A 19,973-nucleotide genomic window follows, 5' to 3' on the forward strand; every position below is an offset into this window, starting at 1 on the left:
GTGTAATGGCTTCCCCCCCCCCTTTTTTTTTTCCCCAATAATGGATCAAAATCTTGGGCTTGGAAGGAAATTCCGTACTTCAATTAAATTCAGTTCCTTTTTTTCTTGTTGCGTTTTATGTTATGGAAAAAAAAACACTTCTAGAAAACCTAATTTGTCCAAGTCAGTTGTGAGGCAGAGTCTCTGCGTCTCACTCCTTGCCTTTGCCCAGTGTCCTGTTCTCACTGCACCAGTGGCCACACTCCCATTTGGATTCGTCAGGTCTGCTGCTGAAATTGCAATGATTCCCTTTGGAGTTGAAGTGACTTAGAATTGATTGGAACAGTCCTTGTCTTGTTGTATAGGAATACGGCTTTGTTGCTTTGTGTATCCAGGATTTTGAAAGAGAAGAGTAAAATTGGCTGGGGATTGGGTCTAGTAAATATTTGGCTAGCTTATGGTCCTGACTTCAGTGGACAGCTTGCAAATCCCTTACAGTGTTAGGGAATAAGTCCCTCTATTGAAATAGAGGTGAATTCATTGGAGAGTGATTTGGGTTGTTAACAAAATTGTGAGAATCCTACAGGTGGGTACTGCAGCCGGAGTGGCTCCCTGCAGTCACCCACCTGGGTGAGTGTTTCAAAGGTGGGAAATGAGTGTGAGCCTCTGCAGCATGATCTGACACAAGAAATTGCTGCTCTAGACAGCTGGAGGTGTTCACAAATGATAATTATGATGGAAAAGAGGGACGAAGAGACTCAATTTCCCTTTGCTTTTCCAGTAGGCATTGAAGGAAAGCTGGAACATGATAACCAATGTCGAGAAAAATGGTAGAACTCCCTGTCTGGCACCTGGCTTGTGCCCTCTGTGTCTCAGCAGGTGCCCGACGCAGCAGCAGGCAGTTGTGGTCCTCAGCTCTGCTGGCAGGGTCAATCTAGCGTCATCACCCAAGCAGCAGCAGACTGACAAATCTCTTCCTCCTTGTGATCAATAAGCCAAAAAAGTCTAAGGCTTTACAGGCGCAGCTCTTGTTTTAGTGAGATACCCACTCGCTGGTGTAGTTATTGATGGTGGGGATGGCCATCTGCCACGGAGTTGGTGGTTTCTCGCTCCCTGCTGCGAGGGAGCTGGACCTTGGCATCTGCGCCCTCATAGAGGAAAATGTACAAGTCATGCTGCTGCTGCTGCTGCGGGTTTGCCTGGGGGTTAAGATCGCTTTCCCAAAAAGAGGAAACATAAAGCTACAGTGGAGGGGTGAAATCAGCATTAAGAGCACTCACTTAGGCGACCTCTTTGACCAGGAGGAAAAGCAGGGTAGGAGAAACAAGTTTTCAGACTTTTTTTTTTTTAAGTCTGACTGGTTTCCTTATTCCCATGTCATTTTTCCCTAGCTGGATTCATGAAACAGTGAGGCAGTGACAAAATTCACAGCAAGCTATAGGGATTATATTCCCCCCACAAATATAATGTTTGAGATTGATACATTAAACACATACTTGGGAGTATTGTTTTCTTTCCCCTTTTCTTTGCAAGCCCTTCTGATTGTAGGTGGAAAGCTATACTTCTTTGTTCTTGATCAAAATGTCAGGCGAGTGTGAGCAGCTATGCTGCTGGAAGATGTCTGTTATGAACTGTTTATTCAGTTTTGGGGTAGGCAGTGCACTGCAGTGGGGCAGGGGGCTGTGGTTGTGTATCTGCAGTCTCTCCTCTGCTTGCCTGCAAGGGCAGGGTGCAGGCAGGCTTCGTGGGGTCTGTTGGTACTTCCTGATGGGTTGCAATGCAGAAAGTAGCAGTAAGTGCCAAGGAGAATGAGTTACTCCAGGTGCAATGCTTTGCTCTTGCACCTGTGCTGCTCTCTGTCTCTGACCAAGCTTGGAGAAATAGTACCAGTATTTCAGCTTGGTACCGTATAGCATCCTAGTGACATGTGAGATTCAATGACTTGTCATGGAACCACAGTTTATCCTTTAGGAAGACTTCTGGCTTAGACTTGGAGCTCTCAATGGGTAGAGTACTCATCATAATCTTAATAAGCCTTTCTTATTGTTACTTATCTTGTTTTTAAGATGCTAGTTGTGCTGTCGGTTGCATGCCTTAAATTCCATGTGTTGTGTGGTCCTATGGCCTTGTTAGCTAGATGAAGCTGTTCCCTGCCCTCAGTTATTCTGTCCCGTGTAGTACTCATGCACTGTAATTAAGCGTTAGGCCGCCTCTTTGGTATGCCACATGTAGATCCCACTGAGGTGCCACTTTTTTTTCTTTTGTTGCCTTTGTTATGGCTACTATATATATTTTTTCAACATCCTTTTGGAAGGCTTTATGACTATCTGTCATATTTAAGTAATGGTAATATCAAAATGGTTTACAGGAACAGAAAACATCCAAGCTGAGCAGGGAAGTTATACCTGTTTATACAGGCAAGATTTGCATTTACCTTTTGGTTACAGTGTCAAATTAGGATTGTTTATATTTCATTCTGTGTTCACTTAGCAGGATTTAAAAGCCTTTTATTAATAGCTACCAATTTCTAGAAAGGAAATTTTCTTACAATAGTCTCACCCATTAGTGACTGATTTTGGGATCTTACCATAGTGTTTCCGTAGATATGAGAGCCATTTCCCCAAAATCTAAGACTCCCCAGGCAGACAAAGAGCTGTCCCAGTGCACCAGTTAGAGGAGATCACAGCTTTGTTTTACAGAAGTTCACAGTGAAAGCTGCTGCTTCCTTGAACTCAGCCGTATCTTAAGAAAAGGTAATTTATTCCCTGACTCATTTTTCAAGTAAATTTAATCTTTTCTAACAGTACTCTCTCTATCTGCCGCTACTCCTGTCTGGTTTTTTCTGCTTTCTGTCCCACATGCCATCTGTCTTATTTTCTGGTTTGTTTTCTTTTTAAATACTCTAAGCTAATGCAGCAGATAGAAAAGTAGTATGAATATTTATGAACCATCGCTGCCACCTTCGTTCTGAGGGGAAGAGGTGTGGATGGCTTCCTGCCAGGTCAGGTGATGCTGTGATTGCAGAAACTAATTGGGTTCTGCCTAGGTTGTTACTTGGAGGGGATGCTACAAGGAACAATTCGGTATCGTCAGTGGCTCAGCAGTGCTTGCATGCTGTGTCAGTAGTCACTGTGCCCAGATAACATAGTAGGTAGCACTAGTCTGTTGTTGTAGTTAACTATCTATCTCGTGGTCAAGTAGTGCCCCAGTGTGGTGGCAAGGGCTTTATTTTACCATCAACTTAAGAAGTGGCATTTCTATAATGCTTTTTAAGTAGCTGTACGGATGCCAAAGACCTGGGCGCTTCTGATAAAGCTGGGTGTAATACTGTATGCAGGTTTTGGTAGCTGTAACAAGCTCGGCAAAGCTTTGTAGGCCAGAGAGTGGCTTTGAGTTTTTCCTTCATACCTTCTCACAAAGGTTCAGATAATGCAGAGAAGCATTGAAGAGTATAAAAAAGTAATTTTACACATTAAGATTACTTGTATGATATTTAGAAGATGTATTAAAAAGAAATTCTTCACTTGTAATATATAAGTATATGACTTTTTGTACTCCCTTTTTTTCCATCCTGGTTGCTGATCAAACCTTTTGCAGTGAAGCTGATGAAGGCTGATGACTAAAAGTAGCAGCTGTGATAACCCATGACATAAAATCCAGGCAGTTCCATCTGTCCCAGCTCCAAAAGCTTCTGAAATGCAGGTGCCGTCCGGTAGATGCGTGGTGCGAGTGGTGACATCCTGGTGACAATGGGTGGAGAACCAAGGAGATAAAACTTTGACTCTTACTTGGTTGTTACAGAACAGTGTGCTGAAACGTGTCCAGCTATGTGGTGAAAGATTGATTTTGCCTGCTGTAAGCCAGTCACTTGTGTAGATACGGGCTAAATGATTGACAGCTATGCAACAGCTGATGAACGTGAAAGCCCCCTTGCCACCCAGGTGTGCTGGGTCAAGTAGCAAGCAATCTGAGTAGTCTTCAGAGCAGTTAGGAGATGAATTGAGAACCACAAAGGAATGACAAGGTTGGCTTTCTGCCAGTGCGGTGAATTGTTCTCCAGCCCTTCTGCTTAGGCATCAGCTGAAGAAATTTCATTTGATTTACAAGTAATTTGGGGTTTTTTGTGTCTTTGTTGGGTTTTTTGGGTGTTTTTTTTTTTTTAGTGTATGATGCTGAGCTGTGTTGGTTAGGTATGCCTTCTTGTTAGGGGTGACTGGGTGGTGGGAGGTGGCTGGCATCATCACATCACTGTACAGAGGCTAGGCAGGAACTTGTGGTGACATCTACATTTGTGTCCTGCTATAGTCATGCTTACAGGATGGAAAGTAAAGTCTCCTGTGTTGGGCTAGTGCCGATGTGGTTGCTCATTGGGGCACATTTGTTTCCTTATATACAGGAATTCTGGATTCCTTAAAATTGAGCCCTGCTGCTAACTGATAACTCAGTGGATAAATTTTTAAGTGGGTTCCCTTTGAAATGCAGAATTGGGAGTTTCCTTTGTAATGCAGAATTTCTGTTAGTACAAGTAACACATTAGTTGTCATGAAAAGAGATTAAGGACTGGAGATTATTTTTCTTTTCTCCTGCTCTGTTGACACTGTGCACTTGATGCTGTTGTGTGAGTAGTAAGTTTCAGTGTTTTGTCAACTAGTTGTGTCCTTTCCTGAGCCCTACTCTAGTAGTTCCCTGGCGCAGGCTGAGCCTGGCAGGTAACAGGCAGGTTTTATGGGAAGGGAACTGGAGACTGATCTTGAGATCAGAATGGTACAGCAAGTACAAGAAATCCAGAATCTTCTACAGGCAGGGTGGGAAGAGCAAGTAACACGAACCTCAGGAGACAACCAGACCTTACCAGTGGCGTGTGTTGGCGAGTTCTCCTGGGCTCCACGGGTGGCAAGCTGTGGAAAAAACACTGCCCCCAGGAGAGTGGTTCCTAGCCCTTTTGCTTAATCCGAGTGTGCTTCGGATTAAGCTTGTGAGAAGAGCAAGGAAGATGTGTTCCCTTCCTTGTTTTCCTCCTAGGAAGGAAATGGAGACGCAGACCTGGCAGAGCAGGGGCACGCTGCTCCTCGCAGAACGGGGCCCCGCTCCGCTAGGAGCAAGCCACGATTGAAGAGTGCCGTCGGCAGTCTGTGCAAATGCCAGCGGAAAGCCGAGGAGGTTTGCAAAAGGAAAGCTGCTGGAGCTGAAGGGGCTACCTGTAGCACCAAACCTGATTTTAAGATGCTTCTGAGGAAATGTGTATTTCTTTGTACTTGGTAACCGTAATGTGTTCATTTTGTCACGTGGACCTGTGTAAGATTTGGGATGTAAGGGCTTCAAGTTAGAAAACCTGTTTCTTGGGAAAAATTGTCATCCCTCAGTAAATGGTAACAGGTCTTTAAAAGCCTCTCTTCTGGCTGTGGTGTTTTTTGGGTTGGTTGGTTGGTTTGTTTGTTTTTTTTTTGTTGTTTTTTTAGTATCTAGAAACTTTGTAAACAATCAAAATTCCGTATATGTCACTGAAATCAGGACTTCACTTTCAGTACTGAGTACAGTTTTCAACTCATAATTGTTTTGCAGTCATCATTATATTGCATTTAAAATAAAAGTTTTACCTGGTACTGTGTTTTGTAACTGTTGTTTAAGTTTTGATTTCTTCTTCATCCCACGTATTTGTTGCAAATTCTGTGATGAAAAAGCTGTGGATGATTATTTTCTCACTGAAAGGCTCTAGGATGACAGCATACTGTGTTATAAATTGGAATTTACTTTATCTGGCCTTGAAACATATCTTTCTTCCTGCTTCTCTTCACTTTTTTTTTTCTTTTTACTTCACCAAGTCCAGCAAGCAGATAGCTCAGAAAAGCAGTTTTGACCTGTAGAAGCTAGTGCCAGGTATTACGTGTTCATTAGGTTAGCCCAGCCATGTGTTCGAGATCGGAAGTGTGCATTTTAATCCTAGGTCTTGTAATAGTTACTGATAAGAACATTAATCTAGCTCTGGGGTAATACAGTTCCCACAGGTAATGCGTCAATCCTTTTTAACTCCAAATCACTAATGCACCCAGTTGGGGAAGGTGTAAGCTGCTTTTCCTCTACCTGGTTTGGACAGATTTTTCAGAGCAACTGTGAAAAGGTCTGAATTGCTCTTCGCCAAATTTTAAGTTTTAACACCAAAACTTGAAGCATTAGAGCTCCTCAAAAAAAGAGGCTTTAACATGGACCAAAAAAAACCCCAGAACTCGTTAATACATTAACTGTTTTGGCTGGCTTCAACTTGAGGAAGGGCAAGCAATTACTTTGATGTAGCTGTAAACAAGTGAAGACAAGGTTTTGTTTGAAATGTGTTGGCAATCTGGAACACTCGCCATTACCAGCTATGTCAGGCATATGTCACTTGGGGTGAATAGAAAGTTAGCAGCTTTCATCTTTGGGCCCCAATTCTGCAAATGTGTGCTTAGGTATCACAAGCATAACTTGTGTAAGTGAGTAGCCCCTCTGAATGCACTTGGTACATGAGTAGAGAGCTCAGCGACCTGGTGATGTGGCTGAGATGGCTTCCATGAAAATGCAGCACTGGAGGAATTGAAACTATTTGTAAAATTAGGTCAAATTGGTGAAGGTTCCACACACACACACCCCCCCCCGCCCCCAGCAAAAAGAAATATCTAGCTTCAGAAATGCCAGGTTACTTTGTCAATACTGACAGTGTAAGATGTTTGAATTTTATTTTCAAAATCAGCCTATTTTGTTCAACAAGAGCACCTCGGTTCAATAATAATGTAATTGAGTAATCTGAAAGTAAAATATATACTGCTATTGTTTTACCAGAAAATTTCTATACTTCTGGTTTTTATGCCACAGTACTCAACCTTACTTCAAGCATATTTTAAATTTTTTGTTAGTTTTTTTTTTAACTAAGCCCTAAACTATCTCACTGACAGAACGCATCCAGAGTTGAGCAAATAAAGTCCAGATTAGATATGCTGAAAAAAGGATAGAATACAGCTGTTTTTTATGAACCATTCCATTGTTCTGTCTCTTCTGCATACATAGAAATAGGTTGCTAAGTTTATTCACCTGAATAATTTCGAGCAGACATGTAGCTGTGCACAAATGGTTAGAACACAGAAAAGTAGAGAAATCTTATTGTTCAGTTCCTGGGAAGAAGCAAGCAGCTATTCAGAGAGTCTCTAATTAGGTAGGTAAATGGAACTGTGCTATGGTGTATAGCAAGGGGAATTCAGTCTGACAGGGGAGTTTTTGCTTTGTATATAGTGCAAGGTGACTCTCGGTACAAGGCCAGAAACTGTGTGTAGTGTTGTACAGGAATCCGGACATGGAGGAAGGAAAAATGGTAAGATAATAAAGATTTTAAGGATGTTTCAGAAGAGCAAGAGAACTAAATCATTCTCAGTTACACAATACCTAAAGGAATTTTGCAAGGAGGAAGGAAATAATTGGAAACATTGCTGCTTTTAAAACAGGCTTCAGACTATGCAGTGGGTAGAGGGTATGATTTACCGTCAATCGTTGTAATTTTAATGCACCTACTGCTGCCAGCATCTGAGCACCTGTGAAGCTGTGTGTGCTGATGTAATACAAGGTCACACTCAACAGACTGTAATGCAATAAATGTTGCAGGTTAAGGAATTGAAAAATAAACAATGAAGGTTTCCTGTGTTAATTTTGTACATTACAAATGTACAGGATTTTCTGTTACAATTAAACTGTTCAATATGTTACTTAATGCACTGTGTATGCAATGTGACACAGTTAAGGTTGCTATGGAAACCTGGCATTTTGGTTCAGTTAATGGTGTTTCAGATAGGAAAACATTTGCGTTGCATTGCTGTGAGACTCCCTTCTACCCCCACTCCTCAGGTCTTGCTTCTCAGTTGGGAGGTAGGTGACAGAGAAAAAGCCATGGTCTGGAATTTGCATGAGTCAGGGTCGATTGAAAAAAGGGATGTTGAGCTGAAACTCAAAAATTACAATTTTCCCTTCAAGTAGCTCTTGTGTCTTGAGTTGCTTTTTGAAGTGAGGAAGTATTTAAATGTTAATCTTTCACAGTGTAGTGTCAGTGGACTGTTAATTTGAGGGTCTTTTTCTAAAAACTTGAAAATGATGGGTACTTTCTAAAGAAAAGTTTCCAGTAATTTTCACATCATGATTATGAATATTGTTGGAAATGTACTTGACCTAAAAAACAGTGACCAGTTCTAATACTTCTTGTTAGGTTGATGGGTTTATTCATATTTTAACACTTTCTTGTTGCCTGGCCTTATTCTGTAAAGCATTGAAAACATGTTAACCAAGTCTCATTGAGTATAATGGGAATGTTTACAAAGATAAACCTAACTTTATTCTTAAGCAGTTTGGGACCTAAACTAATTGTAAGTAGAAGGTGATTTATGGTACAGGTATTTGTGCCAAACATCAAGCTGCATCTTTGTGGCTTAAGTGGCTCTTCAAAACCTGTCTCTTTCTGCTCTACCTCTACTTTATTTACCATTGGTATAAATGCCTTTATTGGGTTGGTGAGGAAAGAAGCGAGAGAGCAAGTTTGCTGTGAAGCTGAGAACAGGCATTTGTCTTTCGTAGTCTGTTTCTCACCTCATGAATGCTGGACGTAGGTCTCAGCAGCACTCATCTTTCAAAGTGTGTGGTGGCTGAGGCCCACCGGATGAGGCGGCTGCTTAAGGAGTTACATCGACGGTTATATGCCCAAGTTTTCTGCAGCAGGTCTGCCTTCTGCGGCAGAAGTAAGGGTGTGCTTGCAGTTCAGCTGTGTGCAGCAAAGCCCGCTGGAAGTGGACTGGCATGGCAGGATATAAACTGAACTGCAGATACAGAGCTGCTTCTGCTGACTGCTGCAGGTAATTTGTGTGGTAATCTTGGGTGGAGGAGTGGTAGCAAACAGCTGAAGTAGGTGAAAGGGAGGAAGGGGAAGGGCAGTAATCCTTCAAACTGGCAGCTGCTTGCTGCATGGACATATTTTAACAGCCTGAGAGAGGCGAGCGAAAGCCCAGTTTCTTTGGCTTGGTGTTTGAGCTGGCCAAGGTCCCTTTGATGACCAAAAGACGTTTGCTGCGTGTCTGTCTGCAGTGGTGCTGCTGTTTTGCCAGTGCAAATCCTGCTCGAGCCCTGTGTAAGCTAATTCATAGAAACAACTCTGATGTATGGCCGGGCCTGGGATATGTGACACTGTGGATCCAATGACCCTTAACAGCAATCTGTGTATGGGACATTGGACAGTTCTTCTGGTTGCTCACCTGGCATGGAGATGGCACAATGCAGTCAGCTGATTTTGTTTGCTACCTGACTTGCTCTTGTGAACACTGCTGCATAGGAATGGTGAGGATGGAGTGACTTTCTGTTTGCTGCTTCTGTCCTTTTGCTTAGTTCAGAGAGGGGAAGCTAAGGAGGACTTGGTCATGTCCCTTAAAAACCTGGTAGAGAACCCATAACTCATTGGCTCTGGGAGTGATGAGGTTTTGTGTATGCATATGTTTTGACCTCGTCAAAACAGATGTGCAGGCTTTCTTTGAAATGTTTCTAAACAGGTCATAAAACTAGCAGTTGTTAAGAGCAAGGAACGTGCAGGTGTCAACTGCCAGATTGGCAAGGTAGTCCCTAAGGGGATTGTCTAAATGCTAGTTGATGTGTCTTAAGAATGTTCATCAATTTTTATTTTTTAGAAAACTGCAAGTACTTGGTGTTTTAGTTGAATGCTACTAAGCACATACATAAAAGTCCTCTGTGTGTGTGCCTGCGTGCTCCAAGGAGAGGTAAGAGAACAGTGACATCTGTCTTACCCTCTCTGGATATGGTAAACGGCATCCTCCTCTTGTTCTGTGGTGGTGGAACTATGATGCTGCACATCAATTTAGGATCTGACTCAGAAATGCAACATGAACTGTGATAGAAAGGCCTTAGTATGTGGCATAAGCACATTGATTTCATTCAGCAGGTGTCCCAGGAAAGAAAGGCACAAAGGGTAAGCCATTGGCCTTGCAGTTACAAGATCTGTGGTTTTGTAATGAGTAATGCTCATTTGCAGAATGAGCACAGGGTCCTTCTGTATCTCAGTCTCTCACTGAGAGTGAGAGAAATGTAAATGAAAATGAAAATGTAAAGTAATGAAAGTAAAATGTAAAGTAATGAAAGTAAAATGAAAGCAATGTTCTTGATGAGGAATGTTTTGAAAGCTTTAGCTTTTTAAGTAAAAGTAGCTAGAATTTCCTGGAGTTTCAATTAACTGGAATGAGCACCCTGCAAATTCTTAGGTGTTTCTGTTGTTGACATGAAGTTTTCTGTATTTCAGTGGCTGCAGAATTCATTCTGTTTATCCGAATGCTAATGTTTTTCTGCTGCCTTGTACCTGTTGTTACAGTATTTGGTAGGAAGAGACCAGTGTTTTCTGTCAACAGTCATAAAGGTTCAGGGTTTGGCATTTAGACTCTGCATACATGCCTATACCTGTACAATGTGAGCGTGAAAGGCTGCAGGGTTCAGAAGGCTTGGGCTTGACGTTTACTTGAACCAGAGTGGGTTAAAACAGAGGAAACAGGAAAATGAAGGTGTTAATTCTTTTAAACCTTCTGCAGCAACGTACTTGTTGACTTAAAAGTGAAAATCTTCCCAAGTGGCCTGATTTGAAACAGCATTACACTTTTACGTTTGGTATGGCATAGCACTCTACCTGTTAATAGTTTACACTGTGTTTTTAACCAGTTTCTGTCTAGCAGCTGCAGCTGAATTACACAGTAAAATACATTGTTCCTTATGGATGATGCATCTGGTGATATTCAGCTGCCAATGAGGGAAGACAAATCTGGATATTTTTCTCTCTTATAACCATCACTGGTGATGTGGTAGCTCTTTTGCTTCCCCTTATTCTGTGTGAAACATGACAGCCTGAGTTAGTGGGTAAAAGTCTTCTCCCCAGCAGGGTAGAAGTAATTTGGCTGGGGAGCCGGTTGGAGCTGAATCAAGTTTTGTTATTGTTCCGTTTCTGAATTAGAACTGTTTCTGTTACATTACATTACTCTCATTTATTTTATTTGAACTTTATTCATGTGGTCAGGCTGTTGCAGATCCAGTTGATGAGTTAAAGGTGGTCTAAGCTTAGTCTCTTCTTACTGCATTAGTAGGGAATGAAAATGCTTGGACCGTTAGCTTACTGCACCTTTTTAGTGGGGATAATAACCTCTTAAACATTGCAGCCAGTTCCTCAAGAGTCAGGTTGTTTGTTTCCTGCCTATCTTACTTCCAGCTCTTATCTTCACTGTCCTTGAGAGTCCACAGGGTACAGTTGGCACATGGAGTCTCTCTCTTTCTCTCCATTTGGAGATATAGAAATTGTGATACTGGTCTGTGTTTAATCTGAACAAGAAGTCCAGAAATTGCTTCCGCATACAGATTTATTTTCAGTCTCTTAATTTTTTGCATTTTAATTATTTGAGGATTGTAAGAGTGCACCCTTGTTACAAGAAACATGACAGGCTTAATACTTTGGAGGTCAGTGGAGTTGTGTGCATAAATAACGGTTATTCACCTAAGCAAGGGTTGAGTCATCAGCCTCAACTTCACTGTGGTGGAGAAGCTCTCCTAGGTTAGTTTAGCACCCTTCAGTTATATATAATGGACTGAAACTTCTTTATAGAGCTTATTAGTGTTTTAGAAACAACATTACACTTTACATGATAATTATAATGTAACTATGTAATTGTATTAAGATAAATACGGAATTATTTTAAGATAGCTTTAGAATAAACTATTTTTTGTCCATTCTGCTGAATCTAACTTAATGTAATTAGTCTGTGCTGTGTTTTATTGGCTTGTGCTAGTGCTTTCCTGAAAGCTTCCAATCTCACTTCTACCTAGGTCATTCTACCTGAAGAAAAGGCTAAAAAAAGTTGTGGCTTACTCTCCTCTTTGCTGGCTGTGCATTTCTATTACTCTTTCATCTTGAGGTGCTGTGGTGTTTATTCTGAAACTTTTATCTTTACTATTACATCGAATGAAATACACTAGCAGAATATAAAAGCAGTAAAACTCAACCTGGTTAGTCCAGTCAGTGAGGCATTAACAAAATACTGCCAAGTTTAGCATTTCTCATAAGGTGCTAGTGTACTTTCACCTTCCTGTTTTTAAAAATGCGATGTCTGTTGAAATGAATGCTACAGTTGATATTAGTGCTTTGGCTTGTGAAGCTTAATCATATGCATTTATATGACCCAGTAGCAAATTATGACGGGTCTCCTCTTCCATGTTAACCTGTTTCGGTTGCCTTATGCTTAAAGGTGGTGTGTGTGACCCTATGCTGCAACCCTGTTGGTGTGTGTTTGTATCTATTTGCATCTGCACAGTGCCCTGGAAACTGCTTTGAGCTCATCAGAGGCGCAGATAGCAAACCCCAAGGGTTCAGTTCCAGATCTAATACACTGAAAATGCTTCCCCTCTATCTGTGATTTGTTCTACAATTTCTTATTCTGCCAGCTTGATAGACTTTTTTAATACTGCTCTTGAAGTACTACATACATATCTTTCCTTTTTTTGGTCTTAATGTTGACTTGTTGGTGTAATCCTTGTCGTTTCTCATGGTGCGTTTTTTTAGGGGCCAGAATTGGCACATGTACGCAGAAGATTTCTTACTCGTAAGAAGACACTCTGCTGCAGAGTTGCAGATCTAAGCAGAATCGTTAGTAATGCTTCATGTCTGAAAATTACCAGTGGCAACATTTGAATGTTCGTATTGCAGCACATGATAGTAAAGAAGCGTGCAGTGGTATGAGCAGATGTGTGCAGTGTTTGTCTGTAGTCTCAGGAGCAGCGGTAAAACAGAGAAGCAAAAATAAAAAAAACTAATGTTGTGTGGGATGCTGCACGAGAGCAAGTGCAGGCTACGTGGTGTGTCTGGGCAGTGTCCCGTTCCCTCGGCACAGTGGGGTCTCCCTGTTACATCCTTGGCATGACCATGTCCGCTTGGCTGTCTCACTGGGAGTCTTCTGCTCCGACTTCGTAACTGTGGAAAATTTGTGCTTAGGACTCTCACCACCCAGTATGATCGCTGTATGATCGCTGCCACCATTGCTTGCCTTGTGGAGCCCTTGCTAAGGTACAGGATACTTGGTTTCCCTAAATTCAATTCATTGCTTTTTTACGTATTTCCTGAAGGAGCTGAGAGTGCCATTTAAACCTAGATCCTCAGAGTAGTTAGGCTTTTTATTTCCTTTTGTGGATCTGAGGTTTAATTTCTATGCATGTGCCCGCAGGTCCAAATAAAGGTGAGACTGTGCTATGGGTCTCCAAAGTTTGTCAGTTTAAATTTTACACAGAAAATAATAACTAGCTCCTTGTCAAATTAACCTCCTTCCTTGTTCTCATTGCTGCTGGTTATTGGGGCTGATTGGATTAAGGCTGGTGGGAGGATACTTTTACACGTTGCTCTTCTGCTCTCATTTGAGTGTGTGGAGGTACCTCCTGTAGTTCAATTCCCCATTTGCAAAGTAGGGTTTTTACAGCATTTTCCTACCTCATTGGTTGAGAGGTGTTGACTCTACAGGATTTTGAAAATATAGAGAGAGAATTGCATGATCTTGAACGTTTTTTTTAGTCTGTGTGTCTTTCCAGGACTTGCAGTGGGCACAGATGGCGAGAGACAAGCTATCAAGTCCACTGAGTGTTCTAAAAATAACCAGATAGTTCATTGGCTTCTGCTTTGCTGGTGCTTTGGATGTGCCGTTGTTCATGTGCACGGTTTTGGAGAGTAACGCTCACAGTTGGAGGATTGATCGTTGATGCTTTAGAGCCAGCAAACAGGATTTCTGGGTGCTTACCCCTAAGCACAGCAAGCAGGTCCTTTTGTTATCTCACGAAAATGCAAACTAGTTAAACCGCAAGTAGCAAGGTATATTATTCTTCATGCCTGAGAAGGGAGGGAAAAGAGGAAGAATAATTAAAGAAATCGGAAAAATTTATCAAAGTCTTTAGAGAACTTAGGATGCTGTGTTGACATATTTATTTATTTTAAATGTTCCCCTCAAAAATACAGTTCCCTTCCCCTTTGTTTATCCTCACACTTAGAGCATTTTCCTCTTCTGCTGCTTTGGATGTATCATGATAGGAGGCTGCTGTCCTGCAGTGCCAGGTGGCAAAGCAGCCAGCAGGAGCTTGAAGCAGCATTTCTGGAAGTCTTGGGAGAGTGGTGGCAGTTGCAGTGGTGTGGCTACCCACAGTCAGGAGTTCAGTCTGTTCCTGTGATTTTTTTTTTTTTTTAAACTTTTCTTTTGTTTTGTTTTGTGGTCTTGGTGGAGCATTCCCACCCTCATTACAAACTCCCAGTAGCATCCCCAAAACTCCCTGGCAGCAAGCCTAAATAGACAAAGCAAGTATCCAAAAATATGCTAATATAAATAGAAAAAAAACCAGAGCAATAGGACTAACATAAAATATACTGTACTTTTTGCTGTATTTTGTTCTTCATAAAATTATCAGGTGCTGACATTGGCTAAATTTGGAGAATGACAAATTTTTAACAGGATCCTTACTTAAATGCATTGCTTGTCCATCAGGAATATCTTTCCTCTTGAAATTACCTAATAAATGAATTAACATTGCTGTAGACATGTAATATAAACTTTTCACTATTTCAGTTTCAGTGTAGAAAGGGTTAAACTGAGCCCAAAATTTCTGTAAAATCAGCTTTGTCATCATTTGAATTTGGACTGTACTCATGATATATGAGTAAGATGTCTGTCTCCCAGCATATAAATATCCCCCAAATGTACATTTTTAATAGTCTACCTGATTCAATCTTTGTCTCTACCAGAAAGGAGCTACCAGGAAACCAAGATTCATTTTAATCATACATCCTTAATAACATTTTAAGCAGTTAATATTAAAAAAGAATACCTGGGATTTCTTTCTTGGGAGATACCAAAGGACAGGTAGGGGGGAAGTGTGGAGTAGGCTTACTTTTTTTGATGTAACTTTAAAATGTCAGTGACAACCTATAAAGTAAATGTGACTTTTGTACTGTTACTGCTTAAAGAACTAAAAATTGAAAAGGATGTTTCAGAAATACTAATTTTCAGTAGCAATTACTGAAGGTTACGCTGTGGTCCTCCTAGCTTTCAGGCTTTTTTTTTCCCCCTTAAAGCCAACTAGTACATGAAAAATTCCCCAACAACAAAAGTGAAATGGGAGGTTATGAAGTCTGCACTCCTAATCAGTTTGCTTTTCCTAGTACTACATTTTCAAAGTATAATTTTCAGCCTTAAATATGCCTTTGTAGAATACCACCTTTGTTTCTTCTAAGAAGGTGAGCTAAATAAGTTTTAAGTCAACAGAGTGGAACCTGGTGTTAAATTATTTTATTGTGAAAATTTTCATTAATTGGTGACTGGATGAGATCACTGTGTATTTTTATCAGCAAAAGGAAAAAAAAGTCACCTGAATGCCTTTGTTACTTCTGGTCTGTGGATAACATTCCTATATTCTGAGTGCCCATCTGTTCTGAATATAATTTTTATTTTTTTAAGTTCTTGATTTATTCCCCTTAACCGTGTGAAAGGACTTGGAGTTGCATTTAGCTGATGTGGGAGGAACAGCTCCATACCCACGTCATCATTGCTAGCTTTGTTTAGCATTCATGAAAGCAAACGGCAAACCTTACACTTGGCGAACTGAGTAATGCCACGCTGGTTTGGTGCTGGCACCTCATGCAGCATCTATGGTTAGGTCTAGGCTTAAGCCCTACCTCCTCTCTCTTCGTGCCCCTCTTTGCCAAAGCAGGGGGTGGCTGCTCCGGCACTGGGGAAGACAGGGCTGTGGGCAGACAGGGTTTTCTCCTCCTGGCTCCCTGGGCGGTGGCGCTTCCTTTCTCTGCCAACACCGTGCCAGAGCAGGGCTGGTATTCCCCTGTGTGGGGTCGGTAGAACATGGAAGAGGAAGAGAATGAATGGAAGAAGCATGCCGCTGACTCTTGCATGGGGTGAGGCCCCGAGGACAGCTCTCACTTCCCTCCATTCATCCCAGCTGATCACGTTTCAGTGAGGTGAAGGGGGCTCTCCCCGCTTCCCTCTTCTCATTCCCATGGGTCCCGCTGTCCTCATGGTCGTGGGTTTAATATTATCTCGGTGCTCTGTGGTTATTTGATAGTTCTTGGTGTCAACGTGAGACTCAACTCCGGCCAGTCAGTGCCTTTGCACACACGTTGCAGAGTGTAGTGAAGGCAAAGCAGGCAAAGGGGAAAGAGTGGTTCCTCTTTCTTTGAACTCTTTGTAGTTTGCTACAGAGGTTGTAGTTCTATGCTTTGAAAGATTTATTGTAACTCTAAATGCAGTGCTAACAAAGCCAACGTTTTTGATCCTCTGAAGATCTAAGGACCTGCCCCAACAGGGAAGATAAGGATGCATTGAAATTCTCAGGAAGTATGTGATCTCTTCATACAGACTGGACATCTGAGCAGGACAATTTTTTTTGATGCTATTCTTACGCTACTGTCATGTAGGTTTCTGTGTCCGGCTGAAGACTGCAACGTGCATTAACTTGCAAAGATAAAATAGTATTCTTTTTATAAAGCCAAAGATGTCATAGGCAAATTTGCCATTTAAAGAGTGACCATTACTCTAAGACGCTACTTGATGCATAAAGATTAGAGAGACTAGATTCTTTTTGATGCACTGGATGTATTCAAAATTAATGAGTAAGAAAAAGTGCATTTTGAAGCAATGGACTTTAATTGCTATGATGCTCCATAAATATGGAGAGAAAATTATGGCAAGTATTTCTGATAGAATCTAGGATGATATGTTCTTGGGCTTTTCAAGTAGATTAGTCTATTTTTGCTACATTATCTCTTTTGTTGACATCTGGCAGTTTGTAGCTTATGATCTTTTAATGCAGGGGAAAATAATGGGAACTGATTAGGTCCCGGTGGAATTTTTCTTCTTCTGCTGTGAATCATAATTTATGTGGCTTCCATTTCTTTGTTATACAGCCCATTAGACTAAAATGTTTAGTAGTAACTTCTAGTTTGAACTTTCATCTGGAATACTGATAAAGAACTCTTTAAGAAGTTAACTTATTTTGTGCATGTGCACAAGCCATTGGGGTTGAAATGTGTATTGCAGAGGGGAAGAGGATAAAACATCTTGGCAGGAACCATGGACAGCAATTGATGTGGCATATCGTTAATTGCAGTAATTACCAAGCAGTTCTGAAATTCCTAATTCCTGGTTTCCAAGTGCCTCAATATGGCATTCTGCAAAGAGGTGGTGATTTCGGTGTCAAAAGCCAGTGTTACTGGTCTCTTTTTTTTCTTTTTTCTTTCTTTTTTTTTTTTTTTCCCTTAAAAAAAAAAACAAACCTTCTCAGAAAACCTTCCCTAGTCCTGTCTATCTCAAGGTCACTGCAGTTCATCTGGAGAGCAGGAAGTCCATCGTGTTTCTCCCTGTATACTTGTTTGAACTTGAGTATTGTTCACAACAGTCAAACCTGTGTAAAGAATGTAGATCGCTCTTTTTTTCTTTGCATTGTTTTAAAACTTTCTCATTTCTCACTATTTTACAGAATTTTTATAAAGTGAACATTATGTGTCTTTCTGGTTATAGTGTTTGCACTGGATATTTCCAAAGCTTCTGTTGATTTTTCTGTCTATAAAACACATGAAACCAGGAAGATGTTTTGGTGTAAGCTATTTGACAGCTTGCAAAATATTTTAATCCTTCCAGGGTTTTAAAACTTGCTACTGCTCTTTGGGTTACCTGCTTTGCAGTATCTCTCTTCCTCTGCTGGAGAAACTGGCCTGAGTGCATTTATTGTTTCTCGTCTCGTTGTATACAAAATGGATATCCCATGGCAAGCATTGACTGGTTAAAGTTTTACTTTGCTTTGTCGCTGAGTCAATTGCATTTCCACAACCCTATTGGTTTTTGTAGGTGTTGTTGACATGTTGATTTATAAACTTCCTGTTTTTAAATGTTATATACAGGGGACTCTGCCTGGACATGAGGTACTGAGGGGAAAAAGAGCATCACGCTTGGCTGCTCACCTTGCCCATTTGACTGTACATAATGGAGACCAAGGAAGAGAAGAAGGAACGAAGACAAGGCTACTTTGCTCGGTAAGGTTACAGGGTTTATTCCAATGTTGATTAAAATATGGAACTCCTCATTCTGCCTTTTTCACAAGGCTTTATGATTTTTCAAGTATGTATAAAAATTAAACCCGTGCTGCATTATGTATCCAGAAAGTGCTTTCCTTGCTGTGTCCCTAATGTTGAGTGGTAATTTTTTCCTTTTGGGTAGTGAAGATAACAATTATAATTCAAGTTTATTTGTAACACAGAACTGTTCTTAGGTACTCAGTTGCAAATTGCACTGCATTTGAGCTTCCAGCGTCCAGTTCCTGAAGAATGTTTATAAAAACAAGCACAGCTAAAACATAAATGTGTCTAATCCTGAAATTTATCTGATTTCAAATAAAGCACAGACTAAGTATTATTATCTCATAGGATAAAATCAGCTAAGAAAGGGTAGTTACATGCTGATAGGTTAAGCTGCCTAGACTGTATCATCTTTATAAATACAAGCAATGTTTTTTTCAATCATTTTTATCATTTGGAATTCATGATTGGTGATTTTTAAGAAATAAGTGACATTGATTTCCTAATAACTTGTCTTTGTAAATTTAGCAAGTTTGTAATAATCTCTGAGCTCTGATGTACGAGAAGACCCAAAGCTCACTTACTCTTGGGGGGATAAGAGGGGGAGGAAATCAGTATAAAAACCATCTTTGACTCAAAGATACTTTCTGCACCGTTGAAGAAGAAGAGCGTATACTCTCTCCACTCTGTACTGAATAACCATTATTAAAACTGCACTAAAACACTAGCCTTAGCGCATTACAGACATCTAGAGACATCCCTGTCACACCACTTAGAAGTAGTAGCGTGGGGAAAAGTTGCAGCGCTTTTTTATTGCTGTTCAGGTGGTGTGTAGTGGTGGCTAAAGACTTGAGGAAGTTTTGTGGTGAAGGACATCTGTTAATGCCAGGCAACTTGCTTTCCATTTGGAGAAATGCAATTATGTTGATGTTGACAGAAAGGAATGTTGCAGCTTTGGATTTTGAGAAGGGGAAATAAACAATGGTACCTATAGCAGAGGAGGTATCAAGTAGGATAAAGCAGAAGTAGCTAAGGAGCAAGTAATTTCTTGTTAAGGAAGATTCAGGCTTTGAGAGAGATGTCCGAGTAACATGCTTTAGTATTGAAGACAATGTTTTGAGTCCTTTCTAAATCCTGTCTGCTAAATAAAACAGAAAGCCACAAGAGGCTTTCAGCAAAGTCCTTGACATTTTATTTAATCTGTTTTGCAGCTTTCCTGTGTCATCTGTGGCTATTCTCTTTTAAAAATTCACAGAGGCAATGTGTCCTGTATGGGCACAGGACATTAGGCAAGGGTCAAAAAGACCTGAAATCAATTCTTAGTTTTAGCACTTACCTGCTATGTAACTTTGGGGAGGTCATCTGTCTCTTTCCCTCCTGGCTTGCATCTTTTTTCTGTAAGAAGGCTGCAGGCCCTTAAATGAAATTCCCACTCTACGCAAACCCATGTATGATTTCTACAAGAATGTTCTTGCAGACCCTCAAGTCATATTTTAATAGAAGCTAAAGTAGGTCAGAAGGTGGCATCCCACCTTACCTTCACGTACATTGTCTGCGTGTGCAGTCAAAGACAGAAGCAGAACTGAATTTCCGTGTCCTTGATTTTAGCCTAGCTTCTTAAGTCTAGCATGCCTCCTCTAGTAAAAGGTGTCCCAGCATCTTGCAGATTAATTGTTTGAATGCTTTACATGATGACCCATGTGAAGGTCATATAAGTACCTAAAAATAATAGGTAGCTTATATTGCCTTTAGTACAAAGGCAGTTCTAACAATGTCCCTACCTGTTTTTTTAAACTTTTTAAAATGTAGCTTTTGACTTGATGTAGACAGAAGTTCC

At 40.8% G+C, this 19,973-nt stretch overlaps 1 protein-coding gene across 7 annotated transcripts in view; it reads left to right on the forward strand.

Moving 5' to 3' along the window:
- The window catches only part of NCOA7 (nuclear receptor coactivator 7), a 103,706-nt gene that overhangs the window by 8,411 nt on the left and 75,322 nt on the right, over positions 1 to 19,973 (forward strand). For all 7 annotated transcript variants that reach the window (XM_075145776.1, XM_075145774.1, XM_075145780.1 and 4 more), the window contains one exon: positions 17,963 to 18,094. In XM_075145776.1, the coding sequence (XP_075001877.1) occupies positions 18,045 to 18,094 (50 nt within the window). In that variant the 5' untranslated portion in view covers positions 17,963 to 18,044. The remainder of the gene's footprint in view (positions 1 to 17,962; positions 18,095 to 19,973) is intronic.

Source organism: Calonectris borealis, chromosome 3, assembly GCF_964195595.1.
Source record: "Calonectris borealis chromosome 3, bCalBor7.hap1.2, whole genome shotgun sequence".
NCBI lineage: Eukaryota > Metazoa > Chordata > Aves > Procellariiformes > Procellariidae > Calonectris > Calonectris borealis.